The sequence below is a fragment of the Meles meles genome, chromosome 12 (assembly GCF_922984935.1).
Source record: "Meles meles chromosome 12, mMelMel3.1 paternal haplotype, whole genome shotgun sequence".
Classification (NCBI taxonomy): Eukaryota; Metazoa; Chordata; class Mammalia; order Carnivora; family Mustelidae; genus Meles; species Meles meles.
The window spans coordinates 48,033,827-48,054,375 of NC_060077.1; the positions used below are offsets into that span (position 1 = coordinate 48,033,827).

The following is a 20,549-nucleotide window of genomic DNA, read 5'->3' on the forward strand; positions in this document are numbered from 1 at the left end:
AGACAGCAGACTTGTAAAGTGCACTCAACAGCTGTTTCTTGACTGTCCAGTCAGTGCCGGCTACTGTTCTAATTTGGGGATATGGCAATGAACAAAACAGAAAACCTTCCCCTCTTTCCTATATAGGAAATATAATGGGAAAAGAGAGAAAAATGTGTTCTCTACAGGTTGAAGTCCAAAGTCATAACCTGACAGAACCCCTGATAGCTCCAACCTCTGGCTCCTGGCTCCCGGTGAGCTCCCTTCCGTCTCCACCTCAGGCCCATCCCACACACTAGGACACGTACTCATGTGTGGACAGGTGAGCCTGCAAGTCCACCCTCCACGCATACCCTGTCCCCCACTAATACCCTGTCTTTGGACACTTCTTGGGTCTAGGAACGAGCTGGGAAGATAGAAGGCCTGGGAATCAAGCCCAGGACCACTTGAGCAGGGAATTCTAGGTCCCAGGCTAGAAGGGAGGATGTGGGCCCTGGAAAGAAATGTCCCCTTAGCCTTACAGACTTCAGCAGCCATGGGGAAAGGCATGGCCTTCTGAACTCTGGAGCCAGAAAGAGGTCCCTCTTGCCTGGTCTACGGATAGAGCTACAATATGGTTTTCTTAACTTCTAGTCATCTCACAAATTATTAAGCTTGCCTCTCTGGTAGGCACACTGGCTCAGAACTCTCTAATCAAAATATTATTGGGAACTAAAAATCCATTAGCTCTAGAAAGATAGGAGTTGTTTCTTGAAAACGTAAGTTATATTTTACCTGAACATATAGTTTAAGTACTGCTGGTCAATGTCGCTAAGGAATTAGAAAAAAAAAAGAGAGAGAGATAAGACATGTAAAATAATAGAAGTGTTTTACATACACAAAGGAGGCATTATATTCTAGTAAATTATATCTATGGTTAAGTTTCTACATTTAAAAATTGTCAATAAATTGTATGAAGCATACTTTATATTCAAAACTTGTTCCTGGCTTGTTTTTTAAAAAACACTTCCTAGTTAATAGTTATCACAAACATTTTCATCTGTGACAGATTATCTCCTACATGTACATTTTCCACTGTGAAAGAAGAGTCAAGTCTCTCAGGCCATTGGACTGGCTCCCAGGGTCACCATATTTGACGGATAAAAATACAGGACACCCAAATAAATCTGAATCTCACATAAAGAATCCCGTTCAAGTATATTCCAAATATTGCAGGGGCCATAGTTACACTAAAAAAAGGACTCACTACTTCCCTGAAATTCAAATTTAACTGGGCATTCTATATTTTATCTGGCAACTTCACTGGCTTTTTGCTGCAGAAGCCCTTCACTAAAAGAAAAGGTGTTCTAAGGACTGAAAGTCACAGCCTCTGAGAGTATAATCTTCTCCCAAGGGTCCTTCTGTGGCCCCAAAAACCCAGAGGCCCGGGGGCCAGTCCGGGGCCTCTGAATCTCCCAGCTGCAGGCCAACCCACACCAGGACTCCTCTCTCTTTCACTGACATTTGTCTGTTGTCTGGTGTGTTGACTGAGCAACAGAGCTCTCATTTTACCCCAGCACAGAGCTCAGGACTGGGGGAACTCCTGGGTCTGAATGAAGTCAAGTTAGGAAGGGGCTGAGGAAACAAGAAAAAAGAGTTGGCCTCTGAGCTGGAAGAAGTAAACCGGGGCCCCAAAGCAGCGGGTCACGTAATTTTTATAAAAATGTCATCTGAACAGCTGCCCCTGCAGGAGGAGGCCAGGGGCTCCCCTGCTCTTCACCCACTGCTGACGGTGGGTAGGATCAGGTGCTGGTGGAGCCTGCATGCAAGGGCCCAACAGCAGGAGAAACAGCCCTGGGGGCCTCCGGCTGCCGTGCAGAGTCTCCAGCTGAACAGAACAAGCTCACGACACCGTGGGTCTCACCCCTTTGCTTGAACCGAATAACCCACCACACTGGAAAAGGTTTACCTTAGCGTGCTGGGTTTCCGGGCCTTCTGCAATATCTTATATGCCCCTGAAAACGAAGCGGCGTGTGTTACTGGCACAGGACATTCTGCCTAAGGGGCTGCCCATACCTGCAGGGAAGCAGGGAAGCCACAAGGGCGAGGGCTGCTCTTCCCGAGAGGGTCACCCCCTACCCCACCGACAGGGGGCGGCACCACCGCTCTGGAGGGAGCCCAGGATGCCAGTACAGTAATCCCCTGTGATGACCGTTCAGTACAGAGAGGGCTGGGCCAGGAGGGCTCGTGATCAGCAGAAGGACACGGTTCACAGGCAGGTTTCAGCTTCCTTTGCAAGGTGCACGGGAGGAAGGGACACGCGGCATTTCTGAACCGTGTGTAGCCAAAGCAGGGCCCCGCTCCCCCTAAGACTCCAGATGGGAAAAATTGAACGGATGATTGGAAATGAAGTCAAATGGCCCTCTTAGTTCCCCCGCTTCGCTCTCTTTGGGTATGCTGCTGAAGGACTGTGTTTCTGACACAAACTTCTGGATCTCTTCTCACCATTTTTAAAGACCAACCAGCGTTTCTCAGGTAGATGTGAGCAAGCAAGCCAGAGCCTTGGTGAGTTAATTAACGTTTGTTGAGAAAAAGAGGAGACTATATCAGAAATGGGAACATTTGAGGAAAACTCCCAAACAGGAAAATTAGATAAGAAAATGCCCATTTAAGTTTAACCCTGACGCCTTGTCTGTAATCTTCCTATCGTTCAAGGTCTCCGAAAAGTGGATATATCATAAGGTCTAAATAATAAGCCTTAATGATTTAAGTAAGCGTTCTTTTAAAACTTACCTACACAGAATAAGTGAATTACAGCCCAGAAATATCCACCAGGATCAAACTGTAACACAGGATTTAAAAAATAATAATAATAAAATGGCTACAAGTAGGGACAAACGGGACCCAGACTGGCCATCAGAAACCCTAAATGTCAGTGAATGGTGTCAAGCAAGGGTGCCATGACAGGACTCTGGGGCCTTTGGCCAGTCCATCCTCATTTCTCACCTCGATGCCTATGATATCTTCCTACTAGGGCTCTCTGCCTCCAGCACCCCTTTGCCTGTTCTCCACACTGCCTTCACACTGTGTCTCTACAAGGCTAATCAGATGGTGTCACCTACTGCTTAAAATCATTCAGTAGTCCCCCAGTGACTTCAGGATAAAATCCAAACTCATGGCACCCAAGGATCTCTAGGACAAGCCCTTGTCAACCCCATCATTCCCATCTACTGCAAGCCCCCCAGAGGAAGAACTTGCACATCCCCGAGCCCGAATGCTTCCCCTACCAACTCAGCTGAGGAGCACTCCCTCTCTTCTTCCCCTCCTTATTTTTCTCTGTAGAAGTTTATCCCACTTACTACACTCTGTTTCACATATCATCTGTCTCTTTCTCCACCATCCACTAGCCTGTAAATTCCAGAAGGGCAGGAATTTACACGGGGGATGCACATAGTGCTTACTACAGCTGAATCCTAGAAAGGCAGGACACCTCCATGACGGTGCCCACACCTGCTTTCTTCTTCTGGCCATCTGCTCCTTGCCCTCCAAGATTTAGGTCCAGAGAGCAGAGTCCGGCTCTAGCATCACACAGATCCCCACTTACTCACTAGCTGGTGACTTGGGGGCCTCGTGACTCTTTAGCTATGCAATGAAAACAATAAGAGTCCTTCTCCTTGGGCAACTGTGAGATTTTGAATAAAATAAAGCACATGAAGCATTGGCCCAGAGCCTGGCACATAGCTGGCTTCCTGTAATCATTAGTTCTTCCTACTTCCCCGGTCCCCCAAGTCTTCTTAGGTGCCACATGGCATCCCTATGTCCCCATGACAGAGCCCTGGCCTCCCCATGCTATAATTATCTGTTTCTTGTCTGTCCTACTCTCCTTTGCTCTGACTAGACTCTGACTTCTGCCTGGATGAGGACAATTCTTCTTTGTGTCCCCAGAGCCTGGCTCAGTGCCTGACACTTGATGGGGACTTAATAACTGCTGGGGAAGAAAAGAGAGCAGACAGACCCACCACAGGACGACTACGGGGCGGGGGGGTGAGGAGGCGGGTCCTCAGGGCCTATTAAGGAAAAACTCAGGGTAACAAAGTGAAAATCACTCTGCAGATGAGGCCCTCGGGATGAAAGGGAAAATCAACATCACCTCAGTGCACGAGGCTGGGGAAATTTGGGCCGGGGCGTGTGGGTCCTCCCGGCACATACAGAGGCCAATAGTACCCACCATAGCCTCCGGAGCCCAGAGCTCTGCCGAGCTGCCACAGCCCTGAAGAAAAGGTGAAAGCCTGCGGGAAAGGTGTGGACTGGGCTAGAGGCACCTAGCCTTTGCAGAGGCTGGGGTTCTTCTGCTTCCCGAAGGAAGGACTAGGAAGTTCTGCTCATGCACAGAAGCTTCAGACCATAAAAGACACCTGGAAGGCAAAATGAGTGCCCCTGAACTTACCTGGGGGTCATTGAAGGGAAGGCATCCTGCGGCAGCCAGGAGGAAGAGGGCACTGTGTGAAGAGAGATGAAACAGGCAGCCTCACTTGTCAGTATCAAAGGGTTGCCCAGAGAACGTGGGGGCTGAAACACGTGGAGTGGAGTGAGCCTGGGCGAGACTTCGCCCTGTGCCCTTCCCTCCACTGAGAACCCCATTACCTACGCGGTTTTCCACTGCGTGCCCCCCTGGGGACCAGACAGTTCCCTCCCTGGGGCTCAGCTGGCCTCATCCCCAGACATGGGCACTTACTTGCAGGACATTTGCAAAACCACAGCTGGCTCACTCGAGAAAAACAGGATGCCCGTGAAACAGGTAATAAGAAATTTTCTAAACCACAGGTCCCCCCAAATACACAAAAACTGGGTAATCAGACTGCAGTTCTGCCACTTAGGAAAAAGGAAACGCCATGGGACACACGTTAAAATCTTTTGCGCTTTATCTTCCCCACATGATCAACCTAAACATCTCCAGCGATGGGACAGGTGTGTGCCATATGCCTCCTGATACGACATACCAAGACGGCCACATCACTCCCGTGGCATTCCTGCCAAATATGCAGAACCCACCTGGTGTGGCCAGCGGCCTGGGACAGGGGAACCAGTACGGGGAATCCTCAGAGCTGGGATGGTCACAGCCCTGGAAGGTCAGCACGGGACACCCTAGGATACAAGGAGGTCCTCCACTCCGGCCTGCCCTCCTTCTTTTTTTTTTTTTTTTTTTATTTTTATTTCTTTGACAGAGAGAAATCACAACTAGGCAGAGAGGCAGGCAGAGAGAGAGGAGGAAGCAGGCTCCCTGCCAAGCAGAGAGCCCGATGAGGGGCTCGATCCCAGGACCCTGGGACCATGACCTGAGCTGAAGGCAGAGGCTTTAACCCACTGAGCCACCCAGGCGCCCCCGGCCTGCCCTCCTTCTACAGCCTCGCCAGCTTTGATGGTGCACACAAAGGGCCTCCAGAAGACCCCAAGGCAGCAGATTGTCAAGGGACTCTGAGGCAAAGGGTGGAGTGAGTGGAGGGAGGCGGCTGGAAGGGTTTCTGGGACTTCACAGGATTAGGCAGGTTTTAGGTGGGGAGAGGAGAGGAGAACCGTAATAGGTTTGGTGTCTACCTATAGCAGAAGGCTTTATAGGCTACAGGACGCTTCCCCAGCCACAGGCAATGCATGTTAGAGGTCCTCTTACACAGACAGCCCCTTGGGGCTGAGAGGAGATAGCCAGGTGGGAGACATTGCTTGGTTTCCCACCAAACTTGGCCTTGAGCAACACCTGATTATATCAGGTATTAGTGGGTTTTAATGCCTCTCTTTAACACCTGCTAATCTTTTAAACAAGAGGATGAGTCCTGACAGTGTTGTGTTTTTCTTTTTCCAAGTAGCAGCCTGTAATAAAGGCAAAATAAGAGACTGGATGAAAGCCCAGGAATATTTGAAACAAAAAGTCCTAAATCCATGCGTCAAAGCATTTCTGTTGGCTTTCTATCCTCAGGACTGAGTTTTGGAGCTATAGCCCAGGAGGCCGGAAGCAGCTAGAGAACAGGGTTACAGGTTAGCACATAGCGGGGTGGGGGACCGGCCCGAGAGTCCAGCCCAGCTCGCGTTTCAGCCCAGGGAACGAGGCACGAAGGGCCATGAAGCCTGCCCTTGGTTGCCCTGCTGCGGCCCAAGACCACGACCCAGATCCCTGACCCTGCAGCCAGTGCTTGCTCCACCAAGGGAATCATAAAAACCCAATAAAGTGCAAACATGATTGTAAGCATTTTAAGTCATTTTCTGTGTTTTCCATTTTCCTTCTCCCATCAGTATTACACAACTCTTAGTGAAGTTTTGGGCATCAGTGACTGAAATCAAGCATGGGTTATTTTCCCCTTAGGAACAGAATATTACCAAAAAAAAAAAAAAGAGAGAGAGAGAGAGAGAAAGAGATAGTAAAATTTAGCATAAGACACAAAACAGGGGTATTTATCTGTTTATAATAAATTCTGTCAGCTCTCAAATAGGAATCTCTAACCGTTTATCATCATTTAAAATCAGGTTAAATCTTCTATTTTAGAGGACTGTGGGTTGTTGTTGTTGTGTTAACTTACCTACAGATCTTTGCAGGAGATGTTTTCTGTATGAAAATATAAGAGACTTAGAGTTAGTCTGTATAAATCCTTTTTTTCCCCTTAAAAGAAAATATTTAGATCAAGAGGCAAATAAATGTTGAGTAAGCTTAATGGGGGCTTAAGAGCTGGCTGCACCTTGGTATTTCTGGAGGCTTTTTCTGCTTGGACCACCCAAAGGATGACTCAGAGGTCCAGAGCTGAGTCACTTGGGCAAAGAACTCTGGGTGTGTGGTTTTTCTACACTCACCCCTGGAACTGGGTTTACTCACAAAACCCCAAAACAAGGCCAGGGCCAAGCCTTCAGATATCTTACACACCAAGAAAGGGAGAGAGAGAAATCGATAGAGACCTGTGGAAGAAGGGAAAGCTCTTTTTCAGTTTCTATTCCAGTCTGCCTCCTTATGTTTGCTTTTCATTGATCCAGCCCTGACTCTGAGCAGTGCTGTAAGTTCTCTGGGATGATGCACAAATGAAGAAACAGGAAAAAGGAGAATGGACAGCTGGCTCCACCCCTAGAGAGAGAGAAAGGGCAGATTGGGGAAATCTAAACTTGTCATTTAAAATGCACCGAAATGAAGAAATTCTAATGCAGGCCCTACCTTTATTCTCTCCTTTTTATTAGTCTTTTTTAAAAAATATTTTATTTATTTAGAGAGTGAGAGCATGAGCAGCAGGCGGGGGGGGGGCAGAGGGAGAGGGAGAGAGAGAATCTCAAGCTGACTCCATGCCCCCTCCAGAGCCCGATGCAAGGCTCAATCTCAAGACCCTGAGATCATGACATGAGCTGAAACCGAGAGTGGGATCCTCAATCGACTGAATCACCCAGGTGGCCCATCGTTTTTATTAGTCATTTTATGGGAATTAGTTCTTTGCACTCAGGTATAAAGTTATAGCATGAAGAAGCACAGATGTTTCTATATTTGGTAGAGGAAATAACATTAATTCTGGACATTTCAGAAGGATTACTTAGCTAGTTGGGGACAAACTACAGCTTTTTTTTTTTTTTAAGATTTTATTTATGTGACAGAGAGAGATCACAAGTAGGCAGAGAGGCAGGCAGAGAGAGAGAGAGAGAGAGAGAGGAGGAAGCAGGCTCCCTGCCTAGCAGAGAGCCTGACTCAGGACTTGATCCCAGGACCCTGAGATCATGACCTGAGCTGAAGGCAGAGGCTTAACCCACTGAGCCACCCAGGTGCCCCCAAACTACAGCTTTTTTACTCTAACTCTTAAAAGGGAAGTATGAATGGGGCGCCTGGGTGGCTCAGTCATTAAGCGTCTGCCTTCAGCTCAGGTCATGATCCCAGGGTCCTGGGATTGAACCCTCCATCAGGCTCCCTGCTCCACCGGAAGCCTATTCTCCCCCTCCCACTCCCCCTGCTTGTGTTCCCTCTCTCACTGTTGTCTCTGTCAAGTAAATAAAAAATCTTAAAAAAGAAAAAAAAGTGAGGTATGAATATAGTGTTCAAAAACGAAGCACTTCAAAGGACACCTGGGTGGCTCAGTTGATTAAGCATCTGCCTTCAGCTCAGGTCGTGATCCGAGTTCTGGGATCAAGTCCCATGTTGGGCTCCTTGTTAAGCAGGGAGCCTGCTTCTCCCTGGGCCTGCTACTCCCCCTGCTTGTGCTCTTACTCTCTAACAAATAAATAAAATAAAATCTTTAAAAAAATAAAAATGAAGCACTCAAAAGGTAAAAACTTCCAGTTACAAAAGACATCCCCCAGTCTTGGGGATGTCATGTACAGCACAGGGACTAGAGTTACTAATAGCATACTGCAGATTCACAAGTTGCTAAGAGTAGATCTTGAAAGTACTTACCAGAAGAAAACAATTTTTATAACTACATATGGTGATGGATGCTAACTAGACTTATGGTGATCATTCGCAAGATATAGAAATATCAAGCCATTATGTTGACACCTGAAACAAATATGATGTTATAGGTCAACCGTATCTTCATTTTTAAAAAATGTGGAGACTGACAAGGTAACACGGTTTGCTATGAAGCCCATATTCAGTTTTCACGCATTACTAAATAATCCCGTTTGCATTGTTTTCATAAATAGATCCTATTTGTGTGCAAAGCAGTGGCTTGCATCTCTAACTCCTTTCCTCTCATCGCTGAGGAACCTGCCTCAACTGCCGGTGCCAACCGTGACTCCACCGCCACCTGGTGGGGACCCATCCCTACAGTACGGAAAGGATGACCCAAAAGGGTGACCTGGCTCAGGGCACCTGGAGAAGTGCCCCATGGTGGGGAAATGTGTCACTAAAAGATTCTGGGCTAATTTGCGACAACGTGGATGGAGCTAGAGGGTATTATGCCGAGCGAAATAAGTCAATCAGAGAAAGACAATTATCATTTGATCTCCCTGATAGGAGGAAGCTGAGAGGCAACGTCGGGGGGTTGGGGGGTAGGAAAGGAATAAATGAAACAAGATGGGATCAGGAGACAAACCATAAGAGACTCTTAATCTCACAAAACAAACTGAGCGTTACCAGGGAGAGAGGGGTAGGGAGAGGGTGGTTGGGTTATGGACATTGGGGAGGGTATGTGCTATGGTGAGTGCTGTGAAGTGCGTAAACCTGGCGATTCACAAACCTGTACCCCTGGGGCTAATAATACATTATATGTTAATTAAAAAATTAAAAAATTTAAAAATTTAAAAAGAAATTAAAAAAAAATAAAAGATTCCGGTCTAAAGGCAATCAACATCTCAAGAGCTGGGCGGAAAAGCAGGAACAGACAGGACAGAGCTAAAGAGCACGTTCCAGCTGGTCCGTGAGTGGTAACAGGTGCACCCAGCAACTGTCTGGGGGCTTCCGTCACCGGGCAGCAGATCAATACGGTGCGTGGAAGAGTTCACCCGTTCCACAGAGGAAGGCTGCTTTTTTATTGTAAACGCCTTCAGAACCTGAGATACGGAGATGAGAACAAGCATTAAACGCATTACTAAGCTCCACTTCCCGAGGTTCTGAAAACAACTCAGGAGTTAACGTCAGGCATTCTCCTTTTGAGACTCCTCAGTCTGAAAGTCACCCAGGGGTAAGTCCTAGTGATATGTCAGTGTTCTGAAGGGTCAGTATAACTTCTCAAGTCACAGCAACAAAAATAACAATAAATAACTAACATTCCAGGGGGGTCAGCTAACTTCCTCTGAGGATGACTGTGCCAGGGTTGTTCTAGGCCCCAACGTGTATTGACTTATTTCATTATCGGTTATTTACGTCTCCGGTTCTATGATACAGAGGCAGACACCAAGGCCAGGGAAGTTAGCAAAGTTGCCCAAGCTCCCAGGGTCTGAGCTTCGGAGATTTAGCCCTGGAGCCTGACCTTTTATGACACTATTCTGCCACCGCCAGCCGGCCAGTCCAGCAGGGACACCCGCCAGCCCTTTCAGACGCCTACCTTCACCTGCTGCTTCCTCCGCTTGCCTAGTGCACTTTGAAAATTCCTACCAGCCGCAGGACTGGGTTCAAATCCTGCCCCTGGCCCTTCTAAGCAGACTTACCCCGGTCCACCCACACCCCTGTTCTAGCCCACGTGACATTCTACGGGCATCACAGTGTGTGTTTACAACCACAGGCCTAGCCAAATGTTTGATACATAGTGTAGACTTAATAAATGGGGAACAAATAAACAAAAGGATGAACAGCAGCATTCTCATGTTCAGCTGTGACAAGTCTATTTGCAAGGTAGTGAGACTAATTCTATAAGCCCCATATTACCTTAGAGTTGGACTACATGTGCGTGTGTTTGTGCATGCAAGCACAAAGAGCCATGGATGGTGACCAAGAACCCCAGACAGAGCTTATCCTTATAACCTGGGAACAAGGTCCCAAGGAGGCCAACCTTACTCTCTGGAGAGGAGCCTGGTGAAACTGATACATGCTGGACAAAACAGGCCTGCAGGTGAGTCACAGGTGAAGTCTAAGATATGTCACACAGCTGTGCTCCTGGTAACATCTGGTCACTCTGTTGAGGCTCCAGGCTAAGTGATCAGGAACATGAATCCTATGGGAACAGATCACGGCCAATCTTCCATCGTCATCACAGAGCAGATTTTAATGCCAAGCTACTAGAAACCACCTGCAAGTCTAGAAACAGAGATTGGCCAACACATCATGTTCCATGTGGAGTGGAATGAGGACATGAATAGAGATTCCTGACAAATTGATCAGTGGAAAATAGGATATATCATTTGTGACAGTATGTTTACACATGTATGTTAGAAAAATGTCCGACAGAATAGAGTAGTAGCCTGTGCGAAGTAAGATCACAGTTGATTTCTGGGACTTTCTTCCTCTACATGTTCTACAACTTACTGTAGTTTATTACATTCATAAAGCAAAGAAAGGTGTTTTTTAAAAATTACTAAATAAGTACATAATTCATGCAACTATTTCCTAATTTACCTTGACAAGAAACGATATTGTTTATAAAGGAAATAACCAACAAAACTAAAAGACAACCTACCAAATGGGAGAAGATATTTGCAAGTGACACATCTGACAAAGGGTTAGTATCCAAAATACATAAAGAACTGTTACAACTCAACACCCAAAAAACAAAGAATCTGATTAAAAATGGGCAGAAGTCATGGACAGACATTTCTCAAAGAAGACACAGAGATGGCATGAAAAGATGCCCAATGTTCTCGGTATCAGGGAAATGCAAATCAAAACCATAATAAGATACACCTCACACCTGTCAGAATGGTTAGACTCAAGAACACAAGAAACAAGTGCTCGCAAGGATGTGGAGAAAAAGGAGCCCTCATGCTTCTCTGGTGGGAATGAAAACTGGTGCAGCCACTGTGGAAAACAGTACGAAGGTTCCTCAAAACATTAAAAATAGAATTACCGTATGATCCAGTAATTCTACTACTGAGTATTTACCCAAACAATATGAAAACACCAACTTGAAAAATATATATTTGCACCCCCACGGTTATTGCAGCATTTTTTTACATTTACATTTACATTGGCATTTACAACAGCCAAATTATGGAAGCAGCCCAATATCCATCAACAGACGAATGGATAAAGAAGAAGTGGTGTAGGGGCACCTGGGTGGCTCAGTGGGTTGAGCCTCTGCCTTCAGCTCAGGTCATGATCTCAGGGTCCTAGGATCGAGTCCTGCATCAGGCTCTCTGCTCAGCAGGGAGCCTGCTTCCTCCTCTCTCTCTGCCTGCCTCTCTGCCTACTTGTGATCTGTCTGTCAAATAAATAAATAAAATCTTTAAAAAAAAAAAAAGAAGAAGAAGAAGTGGTGTATATACTTACAACGGAATATCACTCAGCCAAAGAGAAGAATGAAATCTTGTCATTTGTGACAGCGTGGATGGAGCTAGAGAGTGTAATGCTAAGTGAAATCCATCAGAGAAAGACAACTACCACACATATAACTTAAGAAATAAACAAACAAAAACATAGAAAAAAAGATAAAGCAAAAAACAGACTCTCAACTGTAGAGAACAAACTGGTGGTTACCAGAGGGGAGAGGGTGGAGGATGGGGGAAATACGTGAAGAGGATTAAGGGTGCACTTGTCATAATGAGCCTGGAGTAATGTATAGAAGTGCTGAATCACTGTATTGTACACCTGGAACTACTGTAACACTGTATGTTAACTGTACTGGAATTAAAATTTTTTTACAAAGTGATGTTTAGTGTTAGGGATGAAATGGAGATGAAGATTCAAAATATTCTGGTTTATACAATTTCTTCCAAGGACAGGTCCTCTCAGCCTGGAAGACTGGCCCCTGGTCTCTGCCTGATGGAAATACCCCTGAGGACGCTCTGACCTGTCTCCTACACTCAACCTCGCCTATGTGATCTGACTGGTCCATCGGGAAACGACATCCTGCAGAGATGCCTGGATCTCTTCCCCAGACCAGGTAAATCTTCATTTTCAATTCACAACAAAAGTATTCACTTTGTAGACAGGAAGCATGAGTCCCTCTCCCAGAAGCTGAGCATCTTGGGGAGTTTCAGACGCTCAGTGACTAGTTCATGAATGTTCAGTTCGGCAGCGGTCCTGGGGCTGGACTCGAGGGCTACGAAGACAAGAACCATGTGGTCCGCGCAGAGGAGGGGACTCAGAGGAAGCAGGCAGAGACCCAGGGAAACTCCAACCTCATTGCGCTGAATCTCAGATGTCCCCGAGTGTAAAGTTCCCCATTCTTTATATATTACTAAGAAAGAGAGCATTTGACCTGGGCACACCTGATTTTAGAAGCATCCTAACTATAGATAATTTTTTTTAATGTGAGAAAAAGTAGCACATGTTAGAATTAATGAAATATGGAAATCGCAAGATGGTGTGATAAGTCAAGTGTTGGAGAGAGGTGCTCATGCTTCTTAAGGTGTCCAAGGTGTCAGGCTCCAACTGCACGCACACCGACCTCAAATACCGAGGGCCTCCCTTGTGAGAACTCAAGAGTTGCCACCGCGCCCCATTCACCTCCTGCAGTCCCGTCTCCCCTACCATAAATCTGATCAGTCCATTTGGCCTTTTGCACCCAACCCCGGTCTCCCACTGCACGCAGCATACACCCCAAATTCCTTGCTCAGCATCGAAGGCTCGTCTTAAGTCTCCAGCCTCATCCTAAGCCCTCCTCTCTCTCGTATCAAACGCCAGCTGCACTGGCCCAGAGTGACTCCTGCAGAGTCCCTTCCGATATCTGGTCCTCTGCATCTGCCGCTTCCTCTTCCTGGGAGCCCTCCCCTTCACCCCACCTGCTGAACTCCTGCTCAGCTTTTGTCTGTGTTTGAATGTCACTTCCCCGTAGGGGACTCTGTGGCCATACAATCTGGCGGGTGGGTGTCACAATGTGCTCAGCTGATATTCCCTAAGAACAGCCCAGAACAGCCAGACCATGCCTTTTGTTGCCTTTTGCTCTCTACGGGAGACCCGGAGCCTGGCATGGTGGGCGTGTACACAGGTACGTAAATATAATCGCGATGAATGAGTGGGTGCTTGAAGAGGGTCTCTGACAGATCACAGAAAAGAACACGTCATGACATGGTCTAGGAAAAATGAAAAGTTTTGTTGTGGCTGGATTTTCTAAAACCTGAAAGGTATATGGAATCTTTGCATGCCTCCATGCAGGTCAGGGGCAGCTCCCACGTACATGGGGGGACAAGATCAGATCTGTTTCAGAAGGTCAACTGGGTGCAGTGTGGAGGAAGGGGAGCATGGGGAGAGGCAGGGAAACCGGCCAGGCACACAGCACACCCGGCAGGCGAAGGCAGGTGATGGCGTGCACAGAACACAACCATCTAAGCCAGGACTGCTCACCCCGGGCCCTACTTGGCTGCTTGAGGGCTCAGGGGAGCAAGATCTCATTCAGCCCCTAGCCAGGTAGCCCTAAAAAACAGATGAGGGCCTTACCCAAGGTGGGAGCAGAGTGGAAGGGAGATGAGGGGACAGATTCAGAAATAGAGTGTAGGGGGAAGGATGATGAGACCAGGACTCAAAGTGGTCCCCTATGTTTCTGACTTGGGTGGTGATGACCAGGATCAAGATCACTAAGAAGCAGGTCATGAAAACAGAGCGGTTCCAGTTTGGTCCCTTTGCACATCCTACGCCTGGGAAACAGCTGCAGGGAGAGCCAGAGGCAGCAGCCATGGGGGTCTGAGCTCAAGAGAGAGTTCTGGGTCAGACATGGGACACAGGAGTCACCAGTGAACTGAGAGGGAGGCTGCCATGGGTGTGGATGAGGCTGTCCAGAAAGTGTGTGCGTGGGAACAAAGGGCTCCTGACCCACAGCCCTGGGAGACCCTGTAGGGCAGACGAATGAAGGAGGAGGAGGAGCCATAGACTGGGGGAGAGAACCAGCAGGTCACGGGGGCCAAGAGACTCAAGGGAAGGCAGCGGCGAACGTGGTGATGAACGTGGTGTAAAAGGCCAACAGAGTCACAGCAATGCAGGCATCAGGAACATGGGCCAGAGCACTTCAGGGTAACGGTGCAGGCAGAATCAGAAGCAGGCTGGAGGCGAGAGGGACACAAGGCGGTGGACAGCTCCGAACCCAACCCTCCCTTGGGCGCTGTGCTGGGGGTGGGTAAGGAGGCAGCAGGGCAGAGGCGGAGGGGTGCACAGGCAAGGGAGCCCACTGGTACGGTTCTAGAAACAGCCTCCTAGAGCTGGGCTACTGTGAGCGGGTCTCCCAGGGCCTGCTCTGTCCTTGGGGGCCTGAGAACACAGAGTGTCTGAGGGCTGAGGGAAGAAAGCCAGCAGAGAGAGAGAGAGAGAGGTTAGCTCTCTGGGACAGAAGGGGTAGTCCGTCCATGGAGCTGCCTGCAAGGAGCAGGCAGGGGTGACAGGGTGCACGGGGGTGCGGAGGGGCCTCAGCCATGGGAAGGACACCTCTCTCCCCTGCACACCTGTAAGAAGTGAGCTGCCTGAATGGCCAACTAGCCTCTCTAGTTGAAAAGTTCCAGATCTGTAGGCAAAACCATTTCGAAAGGGCAGATGTTACAAAGAAAGAACTCCCAAAAGAGAAACCAAATTAAAACCACTACTAATAATGTTAATAGATACAGCAAACATGTACAGAGCAGCTACCGTGGGCCAGAAACTGTTGGACGCACTTAACACGGGTGCCTTGCTGTGTCCTCCCAACAACCCTGGGAGCTGGGTGTCACTTGGGAAGCAAAGGGGACTCCCCCAGGGTGGGCCGATGCTCCCAGCACCCTTTGGGAGGCTCTGCCATGTATTTCCTGGTGGCCCCGGGACGCACTGTGGGCAGGAAGGCTGCCCTCCACCCCCATTCCTCCTCTGCCCACAGTAAACTCCTCCTTGTATCCCAGGGTGCTCGCTCTGCCCTGCCCCGCAGCTGAATGCCGCTCAGATCCACGAGTTCCCCACGTACATCTGATGAACCAAAGGGATGTCAAAAACATGATCCTTGAAATGAGGGACGACTGCCAGGCAGCTTTGACCACCATCAGGAAACAGATGGCAGGAAAAGGTAGACACTAATTTGGGCCATAAGAAAAGGTGCATCTTTGAAAGTTAAAGCAAAGGAAGTGAAACTAGCATTCTGCGTTACCATTTACCTCTTTCCGAAAACACTTCTGGTGCCCACAGAGGATAACTTCAGCTACATTATGCAAAGTGAGAAACACAGGAATGGCCTGAAAGAAAACAGAATGTAATAAGCATGAAAATGTTTTCTTTGATCCCATAATTACATAATACTTGATTTCTGCTTAAAAATAACGATCCGTGGGAACTTTTGGCATTCGCATACACAATCCTCCCCAGCGAAAATTCTCTGGCGTGGATTAGCGCTCTCTTTAATAGTATTACTCTTGGCAAGGTAAGAGGCTCAACGCCTATTTATTAAGCACCTACTGTGTGTCAGGCACTGTGCCAGGTGCAGGAAACACCCAGGGTGCATATGTGATCAGGAGACTGTCCCTATCCAGGTCAGAGTTCTCACGGGATACACAAAAGGTGCACCCACCCAGCTTGGGGAGAGGAACCGACGTCCATTGGCGAAATGAGAATGGAATGTCGAACTGGAGTGAGCCACTCAACAAGAGGCAGAGAGAGGGGCCACCCAGGTGCGAGTGAACCCGCTCCTCCAGGAACACACACGGGGGTGGGGCTGTGTGGTGGAACGTGAAGGGGGAAGCTGGGGAAAAGAACCTGGAGAGGTCATCAGGCCGTCAAGAGCCAAGGAGCTGCTGAGAGTTTCAAGGCAGTCACAGGATTAGATCTGCATGTTTAAAGGAACTTGGGCTCCCCGCAGAGGACAAAAGGGAGAGGTGGTTGGGAAAGTCTAGAGGTGCGGCAGACTAGAAAATGGACACCCCCCCACACACACACAAGATAGTCACACTCTAATCCCTGGGACCTGTGAATGTCACCTGACATGATAAAAAGGAGTCTTTGCAATTGTGATTAAGTGCAGAACCTTGAGATGGGGAGTTTGCCCTTGGTTATCTGGGGAGGCCTTAAATGCAAACACACATAGAGATTTGTGTAAGAGAAAGAGATTTGATGCACACAGAGGGAGAGGCGCAGTGACCATAGAGCCAGAGACTGAAGTGATGCAGTCCCAAGCCAAGAAATGCCAGCAGCTGCCAGAAGCAGCAGGAGCCAAGGCATGGATTCTCCCCTAGAGCCTCTGGAGCGTACAGTGGCCCTGCTCCCACACCTTGATTTGGGCACAACAATACTGATTTCGGATGTCTGGCCTCCACAACTGGAAAGAATAAGTTTCTGCTGTTTTAAGCCACCTGGTATGTGGTCATTTGTTACAGGCGCCATGACAAACTAACATAAGGAACGGCAAGACGGCGACCTGAACTTGGTGGTGGCAATGACAAGGGAGAGTGTCCACCTTAAGGAAACATTTAGGAGACTAAGCTGAGGTAAATATTTGAGTAACCAGGATCAACTTTTCACCAAAAAAAAAAAAAAAAAAAAAAAGGAGAAAGAAAGAAAAGGAAAAAAAAAGGGGGGGAGGGAAAACGATACTAAAAGAACCTAACACTCCAGAGGGTTATTAAGGTACACGGAGCACCCACTACGCATTTACAATCGCTGGGCCGTTGGCGAAGAATGGCTGTCTCTTCTAATTCGGTGGCTAATCTTGACCCAGTGAGCAGGAAGAATTAAAGGGCATGGGATTTTGTTATTGTCTCTGTTGTTGATGATGATAGCAATATTTCCTGAAATGCAGAAAAAGACCGAGCATAGGTGAAACCGAGCCTAGGCTAACCTTAGTTTGTTCCTCTGTTTGGGGGTAACAATACCTACAACCCAGAGCACCTGGGAGGAATGACAGAAGTAGGTAAACAACCTAGATGAGTGGCTCAGGAGCACTGAGTGAAAGGTGGTCAGTATTAACAGGTAGCCTGCCCTCAGCAGCCTCGACAGAGAACCCTGAGCAGGGAAATCGTGCCAGCTTGGAAAACCCACTTAAGATCATGCCGCTCGCCTACTTCCAGATGGATCTAGTCTTTATCTTTTTGGAGGATATATTTTTACCTTGTTTTTAAAACTCTTATAACTTTGTAGCTCTGCCCTATTTTAGTACTTTGTTCTAACTTGCACTATTTTATTTCTTTTGGAGTTCTGGCCTTCTATTTCCTGCCTTTGTAACATTTCTACTCTTAATTTATCTTTCATTAAAAGTGCAACTCAATCTAGTTTTTTTCTTTTAAAATTACACTTTATAAAATTAAGTAACTAATAAAGTCATACTTTAACAATTAAATAATCCAATTAAAAATGGGCAGAAGACATGAACAGACATTTCTCTAAAGAAGATCTATAGATGGCCAACAGACACATGAAAAGACGCTCGACATCACTCATCATCAGGGAAATGCAAATCAAAACTACAATGAGATCTCACCTCACACCTGTCAGAATGGCTAAACTTAAGAAGACAAGAAACAACAGGTGTTGGCAAGAAGTGGAGAAAAAGAAACCCTTGTGCACCATTGGTGGGAATGCAGACTGGTGTAGCCACCCTGGTAAACAGTATGGAGGTTCCTCCAAAAGTTAAAAATAGAAGGGGCGCCTGGGTGGCTCAGTGGGTTAAGCCTCTGCCTTCGGCTCGGGTCATGATCTCAGGGTCCTGGGATCGAGCCCCGCATCGGGCTCTCTGCTCAGCAGGGAGCCTGCTTCCCCCTCCCTCTCTCTCTGCCTGCTTGTGATCCCTCTCTCTGTCTGTCAAATAAATAAATAAAATCTTTAAAAAAAAAAAATAGAATTACTCTATGATCCAGCAATCACACTACTGGGTATTTACCCAAAAAATACTAAAACACTAATTCAAAGAGACACATGCACCCCGAATTACAATATTTAAATTATAGAAGCAGTCCAAGTGCAGATGAATAAAGAAGAGATGGTATATATATACAACAGAATATTACTCAGCCATCAAAAATAATGAAATCTTGTCATTTGCAACAACATGGATGGAGCTAGAGAGTATAATGCTAAGGGAGGTAAGTCAGAGAAACAAACATGATTTTGCTCACATGCAGAATTTAAGAAACAAAAAAAAAAAAAAGGAAAAAAAAAAGAAAAAACCTAGAAACAGACACTTAAGTACAGAGAACAAACTGACCAGAGGGCATGTGGGAATGGGGGAGGGGGTGAGGGAACTAGGTGATGGGGATTAAGGACTGCACCTGTGAGGAGCGCCAGGTGATGTAGGAGACTGCTGAATCACTATATTGTCCACCAGAAATTAATACAACACAGTATGCTGACCACACTGGAATTAAATTTTTTTTAAAGTGAAGTTAAAAAAATCATACTTTATTAATTCCTAATTTTTCATTGGTCTTTTGTGCTTCTTTTTATTCCTCTTAAGTTTTCATATTCTGAATTAACTTTTATGTGTTTTAAGACGGTTAAAGATTTTTTTTTAATTTTATTTATTTGACAGAGAGAAATCACAACTAGGCAGAGAGGCAGGCAGAGAGAGAGGAGGAAGCAGGCTCCCCGCGGAGCAGAGAGCCCGATTCGGGGCTCGATCCCAGGACCCTGGGATCATGACCTGAGCCGAAGGCAGAGGCTTTAACCCACTGAGCCACCCAGGCGCCCCAAGAGATTTTTTTTTTTAACTGGCTCAATGCATTATTAGCCCTATGTTTGGCAAACTTAGGGCCTGGCCTTCCGGTTCTTGGCTTTAGAAGACAGAAAAGAAAATCTTGGCTAGGTTAATTATGTGTACATGAAAATGAATATAAAAGGGTGACCTGGATGCTATTTATTTAAAATTAAGACTTTTTAAAAATGCTTTTGGGGGTGCCTGGGTAGCTCAGTGGGTTAAGCCTCTGCCTTAGGCTCAGGTCATGATTTCAGGGTCCTGGGATCGAGCCCCTCATCGGGCTCTCTGCTCAGCAGGGAGCCTGCTTCCCCCCTCTCTCAGAGCGCCTACCTACTTGTGACCTCTCTGTCAAATAAATAAATACAATCTTTTAAAAAAATGCTTTTGCCTCCTTGACTATAAAACCAGTAAGAAGGCGAGATTTAGGAACTCTAGACCCTAACTCTAGACCTCAAGGAGGCTAATTTTCTCAATTTTAATAAACTGTGACTAGGTTTGTCAATCTCTCCAAGCCCTGCTCTGATCACATTCTGGAAAAGGATTTATTGCTACACACAGAATTGATTTTCAAGTACACTAATGAGAGCTACCAACAATGTGTTGGACACCGTGCTAATTATTTTAATTGATTCTGTTATTTAAATCTTCCAACAACACAGTTACTGAGTGCTGGTACCTTGATTTATAGACAAGGAACCGAACACTGTGAAGACGAGGCAACTTGTTGAACGCTCATGGCTGGTTTAGGGCTCCCGTGCAGGCTTCTCTAACCGCAGACCCCATGCTCCTAACCTCAGTGCTATGATACCCCAATTACAGCAAGCGCACCAAGGCAAACTTCTAGCCCTACAACTGTCCACCAAGTCCAGGAGGACTGGTGGGTTCCAAATCCCACCAGTCTGCTTCCTCCAGTAAGAACCCTGGTATGATGTAAAATTGGTGAACTCAGAGTAAACTCTGTGATAGGTTTTAAAGGATAGCTTCCATTTCTACTTTAACAAATTTAAATCTGGATTTCTTAGGCCATTTTTCTACTGAGAAGCTAGCAGGCTTTAGAAACGGTCATTCTTCAACTGACCATCGCAGCCTCCATAAAGGTCTATGAAAAACAATGATTAATGCAGTTCACAAACTTTAATTACTAATTTTCCTTGGCCTCTAACTCTGTACAAGTCCTTATCTATAAACTGTGCCATCCATTCAGGACACCCCAGAGTGAGTGATTCTTTCAGGAAAACTGCCCTTTAAAAAAAAAAAAAAAAAAAACAAAGAAAGAATGGGACACCTGGGTGGCTTAGTGGGTTGAGGCCTCTGCCTTCGGCTTGGGTCGTGATCCCAGGGTCCTGGGATTGAGCCCCACATCAAGCACTCGGCTCAGGAGGGAGGCTGCTTTCCCTCTCTCCCTGCCTGCCT

The 20,549-nt window shown here is 46.9% G+C and overlaps 1 protein-coding gene across 3 annotated transcripts in view; it reads right to left on the reverse strand.

Moving 5' to 3' along the window:
• TMEM241 (transmembrane protein 241) overlaps nucleotides 1-20,549 on the reverse strand; it is a 110,239-nt gene that overhangs the window by 55,642 nt on the left and 34,048 nt on the right. For all 3 annotated transcript variants that reach the window (XM_046026079.1, XM_046026080.1, XM_046026081.1), the window contains exons 5-10: nucleotides 15,613-15,690; nucleotides 6,528-6,553; nucleotides 4,406-4,457; nucleotides 2,752-2,800; nucleotides 1,928-1,973; nucleotides 754-789 (exon numbers count right to left, since the gene is read on the reverse strand). In XM_046026079.1, coding sequence (XP_045882035.1) covers nucleotides 754-789; nucleotides 1,928-1,973; nucleotides 2,752-2,800; nucleotides 4,406-4,457; nucleotides 6,528-6,553; nucleotides 15,613-15,690 — 287 coding nt within the window. The remainder of the gene's footprint in view (nucleotides 1-753; nucleotides 790-1,927; nucleotides 1,974-2,751; nucleotides 2,801-4,405; nucleotides 4,458-6,527; nucleotides 6,554-15,612; nucleotides 15,691-20,549) is intronic.